At 50.2% G+C, this 16,676-nt stretch overlaps 1 protein-coding gene across 1 annotated transcript; it reads left to right on the top strand.

The window, feature by feature from the left end:
- The first annotated feature begins 223 nt into the window (after window positions 1-223).
- On the top strand, window positions 224-5,714 carry LOC128048197 (apolipoprotein L3-like). Its single transcript, XM_052640600.1, has 3 exons — window positions 224-254; window positions 2,055-2,175; window positions 4,838-5,714. The coding sequence occupies exons 1-3, from the start codon at window positions 224-226 to the stop codon at window positions 5,712-5,714; spliced, it is 1,029 nt and encodes a 342-aa protein (XP_052496560.1).
- Window positions 5,715-16,676: the final 10,962 nt, after the last annotated feature.

Here is a 16,676-nt window from a genome sequence, read left to right as displayed (position 1 = left end):
GCCCAGGAGACAGAGAGCCACACTGGGCTGGTGCCTGGAGGCACTGGTGGCCGTCCCGGGGGAACCCACCAGAGAACTTGTCCCTCGCTGCTCGCTGCAGCCGTTGCTCCCTCACAGTGGAGCTCACAGTCTCTTTTCTCTCCCCAAGGGTGAGGTCACACCCCCTTCAGCCTGACGCAGACAAGGAGCTGAAGGGAGATCGCTGAGACCCCCTGCTGCCACCATGAGCTCAGAAACCTTCGGACACTGCTCAGGTAGTCAGCTGTCTCTTCTCTGGAAGGTTCCTACTTGTGACCCAGAATTGAGGGAGGTGTTTCCAGGCTGAGTTAAACTACAGAGGAATCAAGAGCCATGAAGAGGATGGATAGGCATCCTTGAGCCTCCAAGGGAGACCGGGAGATTCCCTCACCCTGGGGTCTGCCCGCAGCCTCCTTCCTAGCCCTCTCCTCAGGGAGCCATGACCAGGGCGCTGACTTCCCACCTCTCCCACCCCCAGCAAGTGACTCAGGACGGAGGCCGGGAGAGCGCACGCGGAGCACGGACGACAGATGGGAGTCCCCAAGGCCAGGCAGGCCTGGAGAGGAGGTCCTCCAGCATCACTGGAGCGTCTCCTGCTCTCCCCCTTGTCCCAAGCCTCCTCCCATTCCCAGACCCTGGGGCATCACCACAGAAGCTGTTTCCTCCGGCTCTTCCTGGCCATCAGCCCAGCCGCTCTGCAAGGGTCAGTGGACCCTGCACTGAACCCCAGTCTGGCCTTTGCCGCCTCCCACCTGGAGGGGAGGGGTGATGAGGATCACATCTGGCTCCACCCCTCCTCCACCTGGTTGATCCCCTCCCTGCCCATCCTAGAGTCTGTGGTCAGAAGCAGGAATCCTCTCACATGGTAGTTTTACTCAATGGCGTGTGGTCCTAAAGTCTTTTTTGAAATTAGGTGACATGAGTTTGTAATGTTTTCTAAGTTTCGTGTGCACCACATTGTATTTCTACTTCTATATACACTACTGCATGCTCACCACCAAAAGTGAGTTGCAAAGAATCCCCAGTGTGCGCTATAGAGCAGAATGAACAAATCACAGGAGTTTTAAATATAAGGAGGATTCAAAGTCTGGTCCAAGAAATGTCTGACACTTGACCTTGGATCCAACCTCAGGGCTTTCGGCTCTGTGGCCTTGGGCTGTCCATTCTCCTGTCTGAGTGTCACTTGCCTCTTCTGTGAAATAAGGATAATGCCTCTTTGTGTGGATTTACCACGAAACACATTTGACATCAAGTCCCAGCTCACACACACATATATATAGCCTGGCCACCAATATCTTACCTACAATTCCATAACCTCCAGATCTCTGAAATCACACAGGGATTTTGATAACTCATTGGGGAGTAATCCTACCCTGTAGTTATCTGAGGCTCTTTGTAGTCATTACATTCTTTATCCCATTTAACGTGAGTATTCAATTGTTTCACTGCCCAAACACGAAAGCATTCATTTATACGGTGCTGCCAGTCTATTCTGGAAGTGGTAACTAACAAGTCACACTTGCTCTTTCTTCTCTTTGTGTGTGTGTGTTCAGTTGCTCAGTCATGTCCAACTCTTTGCAACTGCATGGACTGCAGCCTGGCAGCCTCCTCTATCCATGGGATTCTCCAAACAAGGATATTGGAGTGCCTTGCCATGCCCTCCTTCAAGGGATCTTCCTGACTCAGGGATCAAACCCGCCTCTCTTACATCTCCTGCATTGGCGGGCAGGTTCTTTACCACTAGAACTCCCTGGGAATCCCACCTATGATCTCAATTTACCTGGGAATCCCACCTAGGACCTCATTTCACCTAACCTCCTTACAAGCCCTATCTTCAGAAAGGTCACCAAGGGGTTAACTCTTCAACACAACTTGGGGGTTGTGGTGGGACAGTCCATCCATAACCCTAGGTGACCTCACCAAGAGCGCCCTAGGTGACTGCTGCTCAGCAAGATAAATTTTAACTACTTTATACTCAATAACGTTTGTGTCCCACCACAAATTCTTCTAATCTTACTCCCTTTTCTTTCATCTAGATATTGAGATCTTTTTTGAAGAGGTCGTTGAATGTCTCTGGGACACACTGAGCAGAGACGAACTGCTACTCCTGCTGAATGAATTCCTGGAAAGAATTGAGGCTGAGGCCAATTTGTCCAGGTAACCTGCACAGGTGCACCAGGAAGGTCACCCAGCATCAGGCTAGGTTCCTCCTGGCAGGAACGCCTCCTCCAGGCAGGACCCTATTGTTGGGGTCAGAGATGTTCCTTCTCAAGATCCCATCAGGAATGTTTCCTCCATGTCAGTTGCTGACAGTGAATGATTGTGGGTTGAGAAGAGATGAAACCTGCAAGGAAGGGCAGGTTATGTGGCCTTGGATAAGTTACTGAACTGCTCTCAGCTTTAGTTTCCTCATCTTTTCATTTTTATTGTGAGGACACTGAGCTCATGCATGTAAAGTGCTTCCCATAATGACTGACACAGAGTAAGTACTCAGTCAATATTAACATTTAAAAAACTTGTTGGGAAGAGACAGGGGTCAAGGGTCTTCTTTCTGGTGAGGAAACCAAGCAGACTTTCCCTTGGGACAAATTAGAGAATCCTGACACCACCATTTGTGTCCTGGGCCTGCCTACAGTCTTTCTATTCCCTATGTTAGGAGCTGGACCAACCCTGCAGGGTCCTGCTGGCCCATAAGGCAGAGAGGCTAGAGAGGAACTGGAGGAGCTGGTGGGATCCTGCATCTAGCCCTGCCCAACTCCTGGGCCTGTTGGCTTAAGACTTTGAATCTAAGATCTGTCCTGTGTCCAATGGGAATAGCAATTCAGTCTGATGGATCGCGGTGATGGCCTCAGAGTGAACTGCAGGGTCAGAGATGGGGAACCAAGTGCAATCATCTCGTCCAAAGGACCAGGGAGGCCTGCACCAGGGTCAGACCCAGGGTCAGGGTGGAGCAGAGGGTCCAGGTTGGAGGACGAGTAGGCAGGCTTGAGCAGCAGGGCCAGGACTAGAGTGAGAAGAGTGGGCCCTAAGGACATGGAACTGAAGGGACTGTGACCCTAGCAGAGGTCCCCTGAGTGGGAGAGGGGACATTTCTTCCCTCCCTGATGGGCTCCCCTCATGCTGGACTAGAGGGCCCTGGATGACTGTGTCTGCACACCCTGCCTGGGACCTGGCTTCTCACTCCATCTGGGACCCTCTTCTAGTCTACGTGGAGTCCCCCTGAAAGTGTGATGACCGTATGGCTCAGGGAGCCCTCCAGGGTCACAATGAGTGGCTGTGATTGTGTGACATTTGAGGGATTCTGAGGAGCCTCACACCTCCCCACCCAAGAGGAAAATGCTTCCTCCACCAGCTGTGCAAGGGCCGGTCTCCTCAGGCTCAGCTGTTCAGATGGGTGTTTCCTCAAGTCCCTTGAATCTTTAGAGGTTCCACAGGTTGCACACGGTCTTTGGGTGCAGGCAGGTGAAGCTGTCACCAGGTAAATTGTGAGTTAGGTTGGTGACCCCTGAGCGGTTGAGGGTGCTGGGTGACGGGTCAGGAGTCAGTGAGGTGAGCTGGAGAGTCCTAGGGAAACCAGGGCTCAGAGCACATCTCCCGCTTCCCTGTCAATTGGGGCAGTGGGTGGACCCAGTGACCTTCTGCTGAGAAGGTCAAGGGCTCAATGCTTAGAAGACAGCAGATGGCAGACCAAATATTATAAGGTGCCTTCTAGCTCTGACTTTGGGGGTTTAAAAAATTCTAAGTCATAGAGACAGCCAGTCTGCAAAGTGTAGGGGCACAGTGCCCAGGACTGCCCTTACTTTGACTTCAGTGGAAATTTAGGGGATCCTCAAAGCAACTCTCAGGTTCAAGAATTCCCTATAGAATAGACAGGACTCACTGAAAGCTTCATGATCCCAGCTACAGTTTACTACAGGGAAGGATAAAAGTCCCCACCAGCCACAGGGCAGAGTCTGGGTAGGTTTCACATACGAAGCTTCCATTGTCCTCAGGACACGTTAGTGAACTGGATTCGGTGTGTGACAAGATGCACGGAGTACTGCCCATCAGGGACACTCATCTTGCTTAAAAGCCAAATTACCCTGACCTGTCATCTCCAGCCCCTCCTGGAAGTCAGACTCGTGCCCTAGTGTCCAGCTCTACCAGATGGCAGAACTGATACCATGGGACCCAGAGACCTTGGGTCACTCGTCACCTTGTCACACTGACCAGTGACCAAAGGCCCAGGCAGGCAAGGACACGCCTATCAGCCAGAATTCTCAGGGCTTAGGGACCATTTCCCAGTAGCCAAGGGCAAAGAACAGGGAGACTTCTCACTACACACTGAGGCCCTAGAATGAAGCTTTTCTCCTCCAGTCCTACATGTCTTTGTTTACCTGTGGGGTTCCCTCTCCAAAAACTCTTTCAAAGTGATGGTATAGACGCACCTGTGTGACGTCGTTACCACATACCTTTTCTTTGGCTGAGAAATATGGCCTGTGGGATCCTCATTCCCCAACCAGGGATTGAGTCAAGGTCGGCAGTGGGAGTGCAGAGTTGTAACCTCTGGACCACCTGGGAATTCTCTCCAATACCTCTCTTAAGTTGCCAGTATCCTAAGGTGACTTTCCTTTACCTATTCCAAGGTTTCCTATTTCAAGATGGAGCATCTATAAACTATGAAATGTGTTTAAGGTTGAAAGAGAAATTTTTACATTTATAAAATTCTTTTCTAATGATTTATAAGAAAATATCTGTATTTATGCAGAATAGATATTATGCAGCCAGTTTTACAGACACGCAAACTGCCTTGCTAATCCCTTGACCTTCTTTGTTACAGAGAAGATGCGGATGAACTACACAAATATCTGAAGGAATTGAAAAGAGCCTTGGATGAGCAGGACCAAGAAAGACTCCCCAAAGAGCAGCTAGACAGGAGGCGGTTTCTGAAAAAGTTTCCTCGGGTGAAACGGCAGCTGGAGGAGTTCACAGGCAAGTTACATGAGCTCGCAGACAAGGTTGAGAAGGTCCATAAGGGGTGTACCATCTCCAACGTGATGGCCCACAGCACCGGTGCTGTGTCTGGTATTCTGACCATCATTGGCCTGGCTCTGGCACCCGTGACAATGGGGGCCAGTGTGGTGCTCTTGGGCACTGGGATAGGGCTGGGAGCAGCAGCTGCTGTGACCAGTGTGTCCACCAGTATCATCGAACATGTGAAGAGGTCATCAGCAGAGACCGAAGCCAGTCTCATGATGTCAACTGTCATCAAGAAATGGAAGGTTCTCCTAGAGGTACTCAAGAGCAACCCGCACATTGTTGACACAACAGAGAAAGTCACAGAAGCTGAACAGTGCATTGAAATGCACATCCATGCCCTGGAGACAGGCAATGCCAACCCTGGCTCTTCAGCCAAAGCAAGCGTCTACATGAGCCCTGGGAGGATCTCAGTCCCAGCCATCCAGCAGATAGAGGCAGGTTTCAAAGCCACAGCTTCAGCAATTACCAAAGGAGCCCGGATCGTGGGCTTGGCCACTGCAGGGCTCTTCCTCCTGGTGGATGTGGGCTTCCTGGTGAAGGAGTCAATGCACCTGCACGATGGTGCCAAGACAGTAGCAGCTGAAACCCTGAGGCAGCGGGCCTGGGAGCTGGAGAGGAAGCTGGAGGAGCTCACCCAGATCTATGAGAGTCTGCAGGAGGACAGAAAAGTGATTTAGCCACCCCCAGAGCAGTGCAGGGTCCAGGACATGTGAGGGGCTAAAGTGCAGAGGTACCTTTCAGAGGGAAGGAGAGGGAGACCACATTAAAGAAGCTGGGTGTTAGGAATTTGGCATTTCTGTGGTTGAGCACAGCAGGGAAGGGGTGGATGTAGGTGATAGATGAGGAGAGAGAAGGAAGGGGCCTGGAGCCTGGAATAAGGGAGGAGGGGGAACCAGAGAATGAGAGGTGGGAAGAAACCACTTTTTTTCATACTAAGAACTTTTTATTTTGTATTGGAGTATAGTTGATTAACAATTCTGTGATAGTTTCAGGTGAACAGCAAAGGGACTCAGCCACTCATACACATGTATCCATCCTCCCCCAAACTCCCCTCCCATCAGAAACCACTTACTTTGGACTAAAGACGACACTGGAGGCAGAATAAAGGGAGCGGCAGGCGAACTGGCAGTGAGAGGCCAGGTGTTTAAAGGCGTTGAAAGTGGAAGAAAGTCAGTCAGGGTTGTTGGGATCCAGAAGTAGCAGGGGCTCCTCTCTCGCCCTCCACAGGCTGTGATGTCCCAGCAAGAAGAGTCTTCCCCTGGTGCTGGTCTCTAGACCTCTCCTCCAACATCAACTCACCTTTGGCCCTAGCTGATGTGTCTTATTTAGGCAGTGACTATTTTGTTTGTTTGTTTTATTGAAGGATAATTGATTTATAATATTCTGTTAATTTCAGGTATACAGCAAAGTGCTTCAATTATACAGATATCTATGTATTTATCTGGGCTTCCCAGGTGGCGCTAGTGGTAAAGAATGAGTCTGCAAAGCAAGAGACACAGGTTTGGTTCCTGGGTAGGGAAGATTCCCTGGAGGAGGAGATGATATCCCACTCCAATATTCTTGTCTGGGAGATCCCTTAGACACTGGAGCCTGGCAGGCTACAGTCCACGGGGTTGCAGAGAGTCAGACATGACAGAGCATCTGAGCATGTGTATGTCTCTATTCTTTTTTTTCCAATTTCCATTATAGTTTATTACAAAATATTGAATTCTGGTCCTATGCTACTACAGTAGGCAGGTCCTTGTTTATCTGGTGTGTCTCTGTTTTTCTCATCTCCTAATTTACCTATCCCTCCAAAACTTTGGTAAAAAGTTCATTTTCTATGTCTATGAGTCTGTTTCTATTCTCTAAGTTCATTTGTATTATTTTCTGGATTCTACATATAAGTTAATATCACGTTTGTCTTTGTCTGACTTACTTCACTCAGTATAGCAATCTCTAGATCCATACATATTGTTACAGATAATATTATTTCATCCTTCTTTATGGCTGTGTAGGATTCCATGGTATGTATACATGCACCACATTTGCTTTATTCATTAATCTGTCAACAGACATTTTGGTTAATGTTGTGTCTTGGCCGTTATGAATAGTACTGCTATGAACATCAGGGTACATGTATCTTTTCAAACTAGAGCTTTAATTTTTTCTAGATATATGCCCAGAAGTGGGATTGCTAAATCATATGGTAGCTCTATTTTCAGTTGTTTAAGAAAACTCCCTATGGTCTTCCATAGTGGCTGTACCAATATACATTCCCACCAGCAGTGTAGAGGGTTCCCTTTCTCCTCAGCCTCAGAGCAGTGTAGATGGAGGTGGCGGCCCCTGTGATTGCTGTTGGGGAGATGACTTATTGTGGTTTGGTTTGCATTTCTCTATAATTAGTGATGCTGAGTATGTTTTCATGTATCTGCTGGCCACGTGTACGTCTCCATGAAGAATTGTCTATGTGGAGCTTCAGGCGGCGGCTTCTTGATGACAATGGTGGTGATATGTTGGTGGCAGCAGTGATGTGAAAACACCGTGGGTGGAGCACACGACAAGGTGCCAGGAGCTCTTTGGGTCCAGAGTGCACTGAGAGACCAGTGGAGTTTCCATGAGAGTCCAAGTGTGGAGCAGGAACAGAGGGTGATTTTAAGAAAGAAAGTAGGAGAAACAAGGAGGCAGAAACAGGTCACGGAACTTTTCGGAGTGTCAGGAGATGAAACAGCCTGGGCCAAAGACACGACTCTCAGACCGTTGGTTTCTTCTTCAGCTGGGGGTGAGGCTGGATAAGATATTTCAGGTTGCTCTGGTTCTCTCCACCTTGTGTTCACCAGACTCTGTTTTAGTAAATACGAGCTGATACACTGAGGCTTCCTTACATTGACAGAGGGGCTCACCTGGGCTCCAGATGCGTGACCTTCTTCCCTGGGAGCCTGACTCGCAGGGACTCAGGGCGCACATCCTCCATTGATCTTCCTGCCTGCCCACTGGGCTCCCATCCAATCGTTTCCCTCAGACCCTGGATCCCCACAGGCACCGTGGGATACTCGGGGATACCCGTGTCATCTGACTTGGGCTGAGCAGGGGGATGCTCCTTCTCCAGCCCCGGGGACCAATGGACACGGGGAACCCAAGGGTGATTTAGAGAAGAAGGCTTGTGTGCAAGTGTGAGAGAGGGTCAGCCATAAACAGAGAGGAGAGAGAGACAGCACACACCTCACCCAGGCTGCCTTCACGTTTCACCAGGACTCCTGTAGGAGCTTCTAGAACCACATTCCTGTGTTTACCTTGGGGCACTGCCCTGCCCCACTCAGCTATTCCCCACACAGGGCTAGAATGACCCTTAAGTATATTGACCTTTGCAGTACTCACCTCCAGCTTTTCTCTGGCTGCCCATGACTCTGAGCACAGATGCCAAACCTTAACTGCAGACCAAAGCAGCTTGCCAGAGCCTGGGGTCTCCTGAGGGCAGAGCTGGAGGCCAGGCTCACTCCATCCCTAGGGGCAGGACTGAGGGGCTGGGAGATGGGAGCAGGGATGGAGGGAAAGGCCATCCAAGGCCATGTTCTGACCTGGTCACCCATCTGGGATTGCACCTGCCAGGACCTTCTGAGGAGCCTTCATGGGATGCCTCAGGCTCCTCCTCTCCCGGGAGGAAAGGGGAGCATCTGGGTGTGGCTCTCATCCCCATGGGCCTGCTCCACAGGGCACCGACTCTCTGTTTCCACGTGTGGAGCATGTGAGCACCAAACAGGCTTCCATGTCTGGAGCCCAGGGCAGGAATCCAGAGACCTGGGTCCTGGAAATGATTGCAGGACATCTCAGTCCCTCCCCACGTGCTGCAGAGCCTTCTCCCCACTGTTGCCCAAACCTCCCTCAGAAGACTTTCCTCAGTGCCTCTGACTCTGACTCCTCAGCCAGTGTTACCCTGAGGCTTCAACTTGCCCTTCCATTCCTTCCTGAAGATGTCAGCAAAAAAAAAAAAAAAAACAGGCAAAGTAAGGTTGCTAGGTCATGTCAGATTCTTTGCCACCCTAGCCTGCCGGTCTCTTCCATCCATGGGATTTTCCAGGCAAGAATACCGGAGTGGGTCTGGGGAAGGATCAGTTCAGGGATCGGACCATCAGCAGTCATGGCCATCGCCTGCCTGACCTTCAGAAATAGGAGTTCATTTCTTCATCACTTCCTGGAGAATTCCCATCCTGCACAGACTCCTGGCCAGGGTTTCAGGCACTGGGTACAGAACCATTCAATGTCCACCCCCATGTCTCCCTGAGCCCTTAGAGCTGGACCCCACTGAGCTCAATGTGTGATTGATGCAATTCCACAGTGAGCCCTGTGTCAGGAGAGATCCCTGTGGTTCTGAGCAACAGAAACTGAGTCTGACTAAGTGAGCACAGAAGAGGGTGCTGGGGGAAGCAGGGCAGGTCAGAGAAAGGAAAGAAACCCCCAAACTCGCACAGTTCAGGAAGTACAGGAAGCAGGACAGGTCCCCCTGCAGGAGCTCACGGTCTGTCCCCTGAGGCCCCCGCCAGCAGGGGGCTTAGGTCCAGGCACCAGGAATCCCAGTGTCAAATTCTCAGGACACAGAATAGCTTGGGTCCAGGGACTAGATTTTTGGACCAGTGGGTCAGGCTGAAGGATGAGAAGATGAATAGGTAACAGGGACCCTGACCCCTGGGGGTAAAGTCTCAGGTCAAGAGGCTCCAGATGGAGTGCTTCCTGGATGCACATGTGCCCTCTTCTCAGACCAACAGACATGACTCTTCTCACCCTGTTCTGGGTCCAAGCAGCCCACACACGACCGTAAGTGCACCGCTCACTTCCCCAGTGGAGCCAAACTCGAATCACCTCCACATGCTGCATCTGCAGGGATGTCAGGGGTGAAGGGCCCCAGCGCGATGCCAGTGCTTCTCCTGCTCTGTTGAGCCCCTTTCTCAGTACTCTGCATGTATGTTACATACGTGCAGGCAACAGGGAGGTGCAGTAGGGACCCGATCTCCAGGAACATTGCTCCTCTGATGCCAGTCTCCACTGGGATCCCACTCCCTGTTCCTCTTTCCTGCGGGGAAATTCACTCCTGTGGAGCCTGGGTTGGGCCATCGTTGTGACAGCACTGTCACCTGGGTCCTTATCAGATCCTCACTGCACCTCTGAAAGCAGGTGGTATCACCCTACGGAGAGCAGGAGGAAGCTGGGCCCAGGGTCAGGAACGTGGCCATGGCCCCTGCCTGGGAAGGACTGTCCAGGGTGAGGCCTCTATGTGCTTCCAGCCTCTTTCCTGCATCCAGGTTGAGCTGATTGGTCAGGAGGAAACAGAGTGTCCTGTCCCAGGAGGATGTGGAGCAAGCATGTGGTGTTTCTGTAGCACAGCTGTCCTGGGTATGGGGCAGTGTATCTGCCTTCCTGGAGCCCAGGTCACACGGCTGTCTGTCACCACCTGCTGTCCTGTCCCACATGGGGAGAGACGGGCAGGGGTCTGTGCTGCACGCACGTGCCCACCACCCAGGACCTGAGTCCCTCCCCGCAGGGCCTCTGGTGTGGTTTCTAGTTTCTCTGCAGGCCCTGGCACTGGGTGGCTTTAAGCTGCTGCTCCCCTGTCTCAAAGGTACCTTGTAAGTCACAGAGCCACCTTCACACCAGCTGCACACAACCTCGTTTGCTTGTTCCTGGGGCTTAAACCTAACTAGCAGTGTTGTGCTAAGTTGCAGAGGTCAGTATTTACACTAAATCTGCTTCTTTTCAGCAAGCTGTGTTGCTTGCACAGAATATCTACCAAGGGTTTACACTCAGATGAGTGATGAGCGGGGCTGGGCCCCGTGTCCCTGTCAATGACGATCGGTGATAAGAGACTTGCTCTATCACAGCCCTGCTCCAAACCATGTGTGGTCCCAGCCGGCTCTCCTGCCGGTGGCCGCACCTGCTCAGCCTCTGCTGCTTAGCTCCTCTGTCTCCTAAGGCTGCTAAACCCACTCTTGACTTTACATTGCCTGTTAAACATAAAAAATTTTAAAAAGCTTTTTATCTGTTTACCTAAGGTAAAGCTACCTGAACCCCAATGCCCACTGTGACCTTCGGTAGAAGTGCACATGGGCAGAGACACCCAGATGTAAGGTTCCTTCAGGGCGGAGGTTCTGTGTTTGTCTGCAAGTCTAACTCATTACTTCCCCTTTGCTGACCGCAGCTTGTCCCCTTGCCAAGCCCGTCTCCACTTTACCCCCAGGTCCCGCTTCCCCTGTATCTGGAAAAGCCTGCTCACAGTGCAGCAGGATGGACCCTGACTCCAGGCTCCTCGCCCAGCCTTGGCCTTGCTCCAGAGCTCACGGTGGGTGCTGGTGCGGGGAGCGGGGTGTGGTATGGGGTAAGCATCCAGCTCTCCTCTTCTAGATCAAAGGCCTGGCAGCAAACTTTACCCCATTGGCCAGAGCAACATCAGCAAGGCAGGCAGGTATCACGTGGGAAAGGAGGAGAGAGGGAGGGGCTGGGAAAAAGCCCACAGGGTGGGAGAGTGATTTGCCAAGGGCCTCACAGTCTGTTGGTGGCAGGTCTTCCTTCACAGATCCAGGGAGAGATGTGCTGAGCCAAGAAGGACCTGGCATGTCAGAGCTGAGCTTGTTTCTCTACGGGCTCAACAGGAAGGGGGCAATAGCCCAGGGTAGGGCCCGGTGGGTGGGCAGGCCTGAGTGACTCAGACATGAGGGCTTTCGCTTTCCCTTTTGCTTCCTGGTGTATATCTGGGCCCAGAGGTGTGTGTGGTTTATTGAAGAGATGCACAGCTGGTGGCTGCATCTGCAGAGCTGAGAACAACTGGATCTTGTTCACAATCAGGCCGAGGAAGACTCCTGAGTAAATAGGGGGTTGAGACTCCACCTAACTCCCCATCCTCAGGATGAATGTCTGAGAAAAGGATGATTGCCACTAATTGACAGAAGAAGGGAAACGGAAGCCCAGAGAGGTGAGGTCAGGGTCTGAGGCAGCAGGTTAAGCAGGGGCAGAGCCTGGATGTGGGGGCAGGTGTGTCTGAGGGCTTCCTCCCATCCCCCGGGGCCCCTAAACAGAACAGAGGGAGGGCGGCACCTGCTCAGGTGGGCTCAGCCCAGGATGTGCACTCCTGAGATGTGACTGGAGACCCGAGAAGGAAGGGGATTTGGGGGGTGCTCTAGTCCTTTGGCCTAGAACACACAGAAGAACTATACAAAAAAGGTCTTAATGACCCAGATGTCCATGGTGGTGTGGTCACTCCCCTAAAGCCAGACATCTTGGAGTGTGAAGTCAAGTGGGCCTTAGGAGCATCACTAGAAACAAAGCTAGTGGAGGTGATGGAATTCCAGCTGAGCTATTTCAAATCCTGAAAGATGATGCTGTCAAAGTGCTGCACTCAGTACGCCAGCAAATTTGGAAAGTTCAGCAGTGGCCACAGGACTGGAAAAGGTCAGTTTTCATTCCAATCCCAAAGAAAGGCAATATCAAAGACTGTTCAAATTACCACACAATTACACTCGTCTCACACACTAGCAAGGTAATGCTCAAAATTCTCCAAGCTAGGCTTCAACAGTATGTGAACAGAGGAAATCCAGATTGTCAAGCTGGATTTAGAAAAGGCAGAGGAACCAGAGATCAAATTGACAACATTCACTGGATCATAGAAAAAGCAAGAGAATTCCAGAAAACATCTACTTCTGCTTCATTGACTACACAAAAGCCTTTGACTGTGCGGATCACAACAAACTGGAAAATTCTTCAAGAGATGGGAATACCAGACCACCTGACCTGCCTCCTGAGAAATCTGTATGCAGGTAAAGAAGCAACAGCTAGATCTGGATGTGGAACAACAGACTGGTTCCAAATTGGGAAAGGAGTCCATCAAGGCTATATATTGTCACCCTGCTTATTTAACTTATATGCAGAGTACATCATGAGAAATGCCAGGCTGGATGAAGTAAAAGATGGAATCAAGATTACTGGGAGAAATATCAATAACCTTAAATATGCAGATAACACCACCCTTATGGCTGAAAGCAAAGAAGAACTAAAGAACCTCTTGATGAAAGTCAAAAAGGACAGTGAAAAACTGGCTTAAAACTCAACGTTCAAAAAACTAAGATCATGGCATACGGCCTCATCACTTCATGGCAAACAGATGGGGAAACAATGGAAACGGTGACAGACTTTATTTTCCTGGGCTCCAAAATCACTGCAGATGGTGACTGCAGCCATGAAATTAAAAGACATTTGCTTTTTGGAAGAAAAGCTATGACCAACATAGACAGCATATTTAAAGGCAGAGACATTAGTTCGCCAAGAAAGTTCTGTCGAGTCAAGCTATGGTTTCTCCAGTAGTCATGTATGGCTGTGAGCGTTGGGCCATAAAGAAGGCTGAGTGCTGAAGAATTGATTCTTGCAAACTATGGTGCTGGAGAAGACTTTTGAGAGTCCCTTGGACTGCAAGGAGTTCACACTGGTCAATCCTAAAGGAAATCAGTCCTGAATATTTATTGGAAGAACTTATGCTAAAGCTGAATCTCTAATACTTTCACCACCTGATGCAAAGAACTGACTCATTGGAAAAGACCCTGATGCTAGGAAAGATTGAAGGCGGGAGGAGAAGGGGACAACAGAGGATGAGATGGTTGGATGTATCACTGACTTGATGGACATGAGTTTGAGCAAGCTCTGGAAGTGCTGAACACTGGAAGTGATGAACAGGGCAACATCTGGAAGTGATGAACAGGGAAGCCTGGAATGCTGCAGTCCACGGGGTTGCAAAGACTCAGACAGGACTGAAGGACTGAACTGAACTGAGGAGAAGCCAGGTATGGGATCTTGAGTCCAGAGAGTGAATCGGAACCCAGTCTACCATGAACAAGATTTCTGACCTTGGGCAAAACACATAACATCTATGCTTCAGTTTCCTTATCTTCAAACAGGGATATAATAGTACACACCTCAGGGTTATTGAAATAATATACATTATAATTTATAAAATCTCTTGGAAGAAAAGTTATGACCAACCTAGATAGCATATTCAAGAGCAGAGACATTACTTTGCCGACTAAGGTCCGTCTAGTCAAGGCTATGGCTTTTCCTGTGGTCATGTATGGATGTGAGAGTTGGACTGTGAAGAAAGCTGAGCGCCAAAGAATTGATGCTTTTGAACTGTGGTGTTGGAGAAGACTCTTGAGAGTCCCTTGGACTGCCAGGAGATCCAACCAGTCCATTCTGAAGGAGATCAGCCCTGGGATTTCTATGGAAGGAATGATGCTAAAGCTGAAGCTCCAGTACTTTGGCCACCTCATGAAAAGAGTTGACTCATTGGAAAAGACTTTGATGCTGGGAGGGATTGGGGGCAGGAGAAGATGGGGACCACCGAGGATGAGATGGCTGGATGGCATCATAGACTCGATGGACATGAGTCTGAGTGAACTCCGAGAGATGGTGATAAACAGGGAGGCCTGGCGTGCTGTGATTCATGGGGTCGCAGAGAGTCGGACACGACTGAGTGACTGAACTGAACTGAACGTTAAGTACTCTAAGACATGTCTATATTAAATAGGTCAACAAGCAAACATTAATATCAGGTATTTAACACTGAATATTTCCCAGTTCACATAAACCTGGAATTTATTTAATTTAGAATTACTTGATTTGTAAGCACTTACCTTTTTTTAAGCCAAATAAATAGAGCTCATATACAAAAATATTACCAAGACATATTTAGACAGACACAGTGTAAGATCTAGCTTCAAGTCTTTTTTTTTTTCCTTTTTCCTCAGTGTCAGGAGCTAGAGATGGTCTAGATACGTGTTCCTGAGAGCCCTGGTCTCAAGGCACAGGGAAAGAAAATCAAGTTTTAACAAAATGGCGGCAGGTCTAAACCACATGGTTGCCAGACAAAGCAAAATTTCCTTTTCCAGGGGATCTTCTCGACCTAGGGATTGAACCCAGGTCTCCCATATTGCAGGCTTTAACCTCGGCTCCACCAGAGAAGCCCTTAAATACAAAAATACAGTCTCTCAGAAAACCTCCTATAGAGACACAGAACTTCAGATCCAAGTACTAACATCAAAGATTTCAAGGAAGGAAAGGAAGCCAGGTTGAAAAAGAAGGGAGAGGAGGCGGGAGAGGAGGCGGGAGAGGTGGGGGCAAAAGGGGTGGCCTTACAGACGTCTCCTGCCACCTACAGATACCCAGGCATTACGGGACTTTTCCCTGGGCCTCCAGAGAAGGGAGGACTGGAACTCGGCCCTACCAGAAATCAGAACCAGAATTCGAGTTCTCTGCCAAGAGGAGGTGATCAGTCTCCAATCCTCAGCTCAGGCTGAGGGCCCTTAGACCAGATTCCTGCATCCAGGACCGGGGGACTAGAAAAACAGGGAAGGATAGGAAGGGTTAAGGAGAGGAGATAGAGAGAGAAGGGGAGAGAGATCAATAAAGTCTCTTGTACCTTACCGGTCGGGGCACTCTGGCCAGTTGTCCGCATCAGGAGGAGACCAGGGACAAAAGGGTCCCAGTTGCGGCCGCTGGGTCTGGTCCATTGGCAGGCAAGCTGGCCCCTGAGTACCCTGAGTGGACAGGATGTCAGTCTCGGCAAAGAAGAGTCCCCGCCAGAGTCGCCATTTTTTGCAGGAAGAGGGACCCTTCCAGGGCCAGAAACTGGGCTTTTGTCTAACACTCAGAAATGAATTGTCCGAGGAGACACATATGCTGACAAAGGGAACTTGGTCAGGGTGTCTGATCCGCAGTCAGAAGATGATATCTTGGACTCGGTGTACAGTTCCCAAGTCAGAGGTGCCTTCTGAGGGCCAGCCTGCATGGAAGGTCGGCCATTCTGTGCTGCAAAAAGTGATTAATTTATTCCTTTTAATTTCTACACCGAGGTCATGAGCGCGCATCTTGACCTCCTTAATATTATCAGTAACCAAGGATAGAGGTGTGGGGCTAGAATGGCGTTGCCCCATCGTCCCTGGATCAGTCAGATGTTGGTAAATTAACACAGACAATACGAACAGCCACACAGACAGACAGAGACAGGAGAAATACACCTCCGGGAGTCCGGAGGTAAAACCGAATGACAACAGCCTCTGGCCGTTTAGCGGGAGCGACCTGCTATCATCTACAGAGAAGAGGGGCACTCTGTCCCCCCACGCCGGGGTCGGGGACGTCTCCCAACGACCCCCACTGGTGACTTTCCGGCGCGTATACTGGTCTCAGAAACCAGGCCCTACCAGGAGTGAAAAGAAAGACAGAAAAAAGCTTACCAGCTGCAGAGGACTCTCCGGATCGGTCTTCCCGTGGAGCCGGTGGGAGATCCTGGACGAACCCCCAAATGCTATGCCCAGGTCACGAAATCTCCCAATGACCACCAGGGAGCCGATATCTGATGCAAAAGCAAGAGAGATTTTATTACCAAGCTCGAGCTGGGGCTCCCACCGATACCGACGCAGTAGCTATAGGGAGGAGCCCTGAGCTCTGGGTTACATTGCTTATATAGGGTATTATCGAGCAAAAAATTCGAAAAACGGGAGTCTCCGGGTCTGACTCATCACCTTCTGGTGAAGGGTTAGGTGTTGAGTTCTGATTGGTTCTCCTTTCCCGGGCTTGATTCGAATTTCCCAGGTTGGCCAAGGGTTCTGATTGGTTTGCAGGTGGTGGGG

The sequence above is a fragment of the Budorcas taxicolor genome, chromosome 5 (assembly GCF_023091745.1).
Source record: "Budorcas taxicolor isolate Tak-1 chromosome 5, Takin1.1, whole genome shotgun sequence".
In the NCBI taxonomy this organism is placed as follows: Eukaryota; Metazoa; Chordata; class Mammalia; order Artiodactyla; family Bovidae; genus Budorcas; species Budorcas taxicolor.
This window is presented reverse-complemented; position numbering and strand designations above follow the sequence as displayed.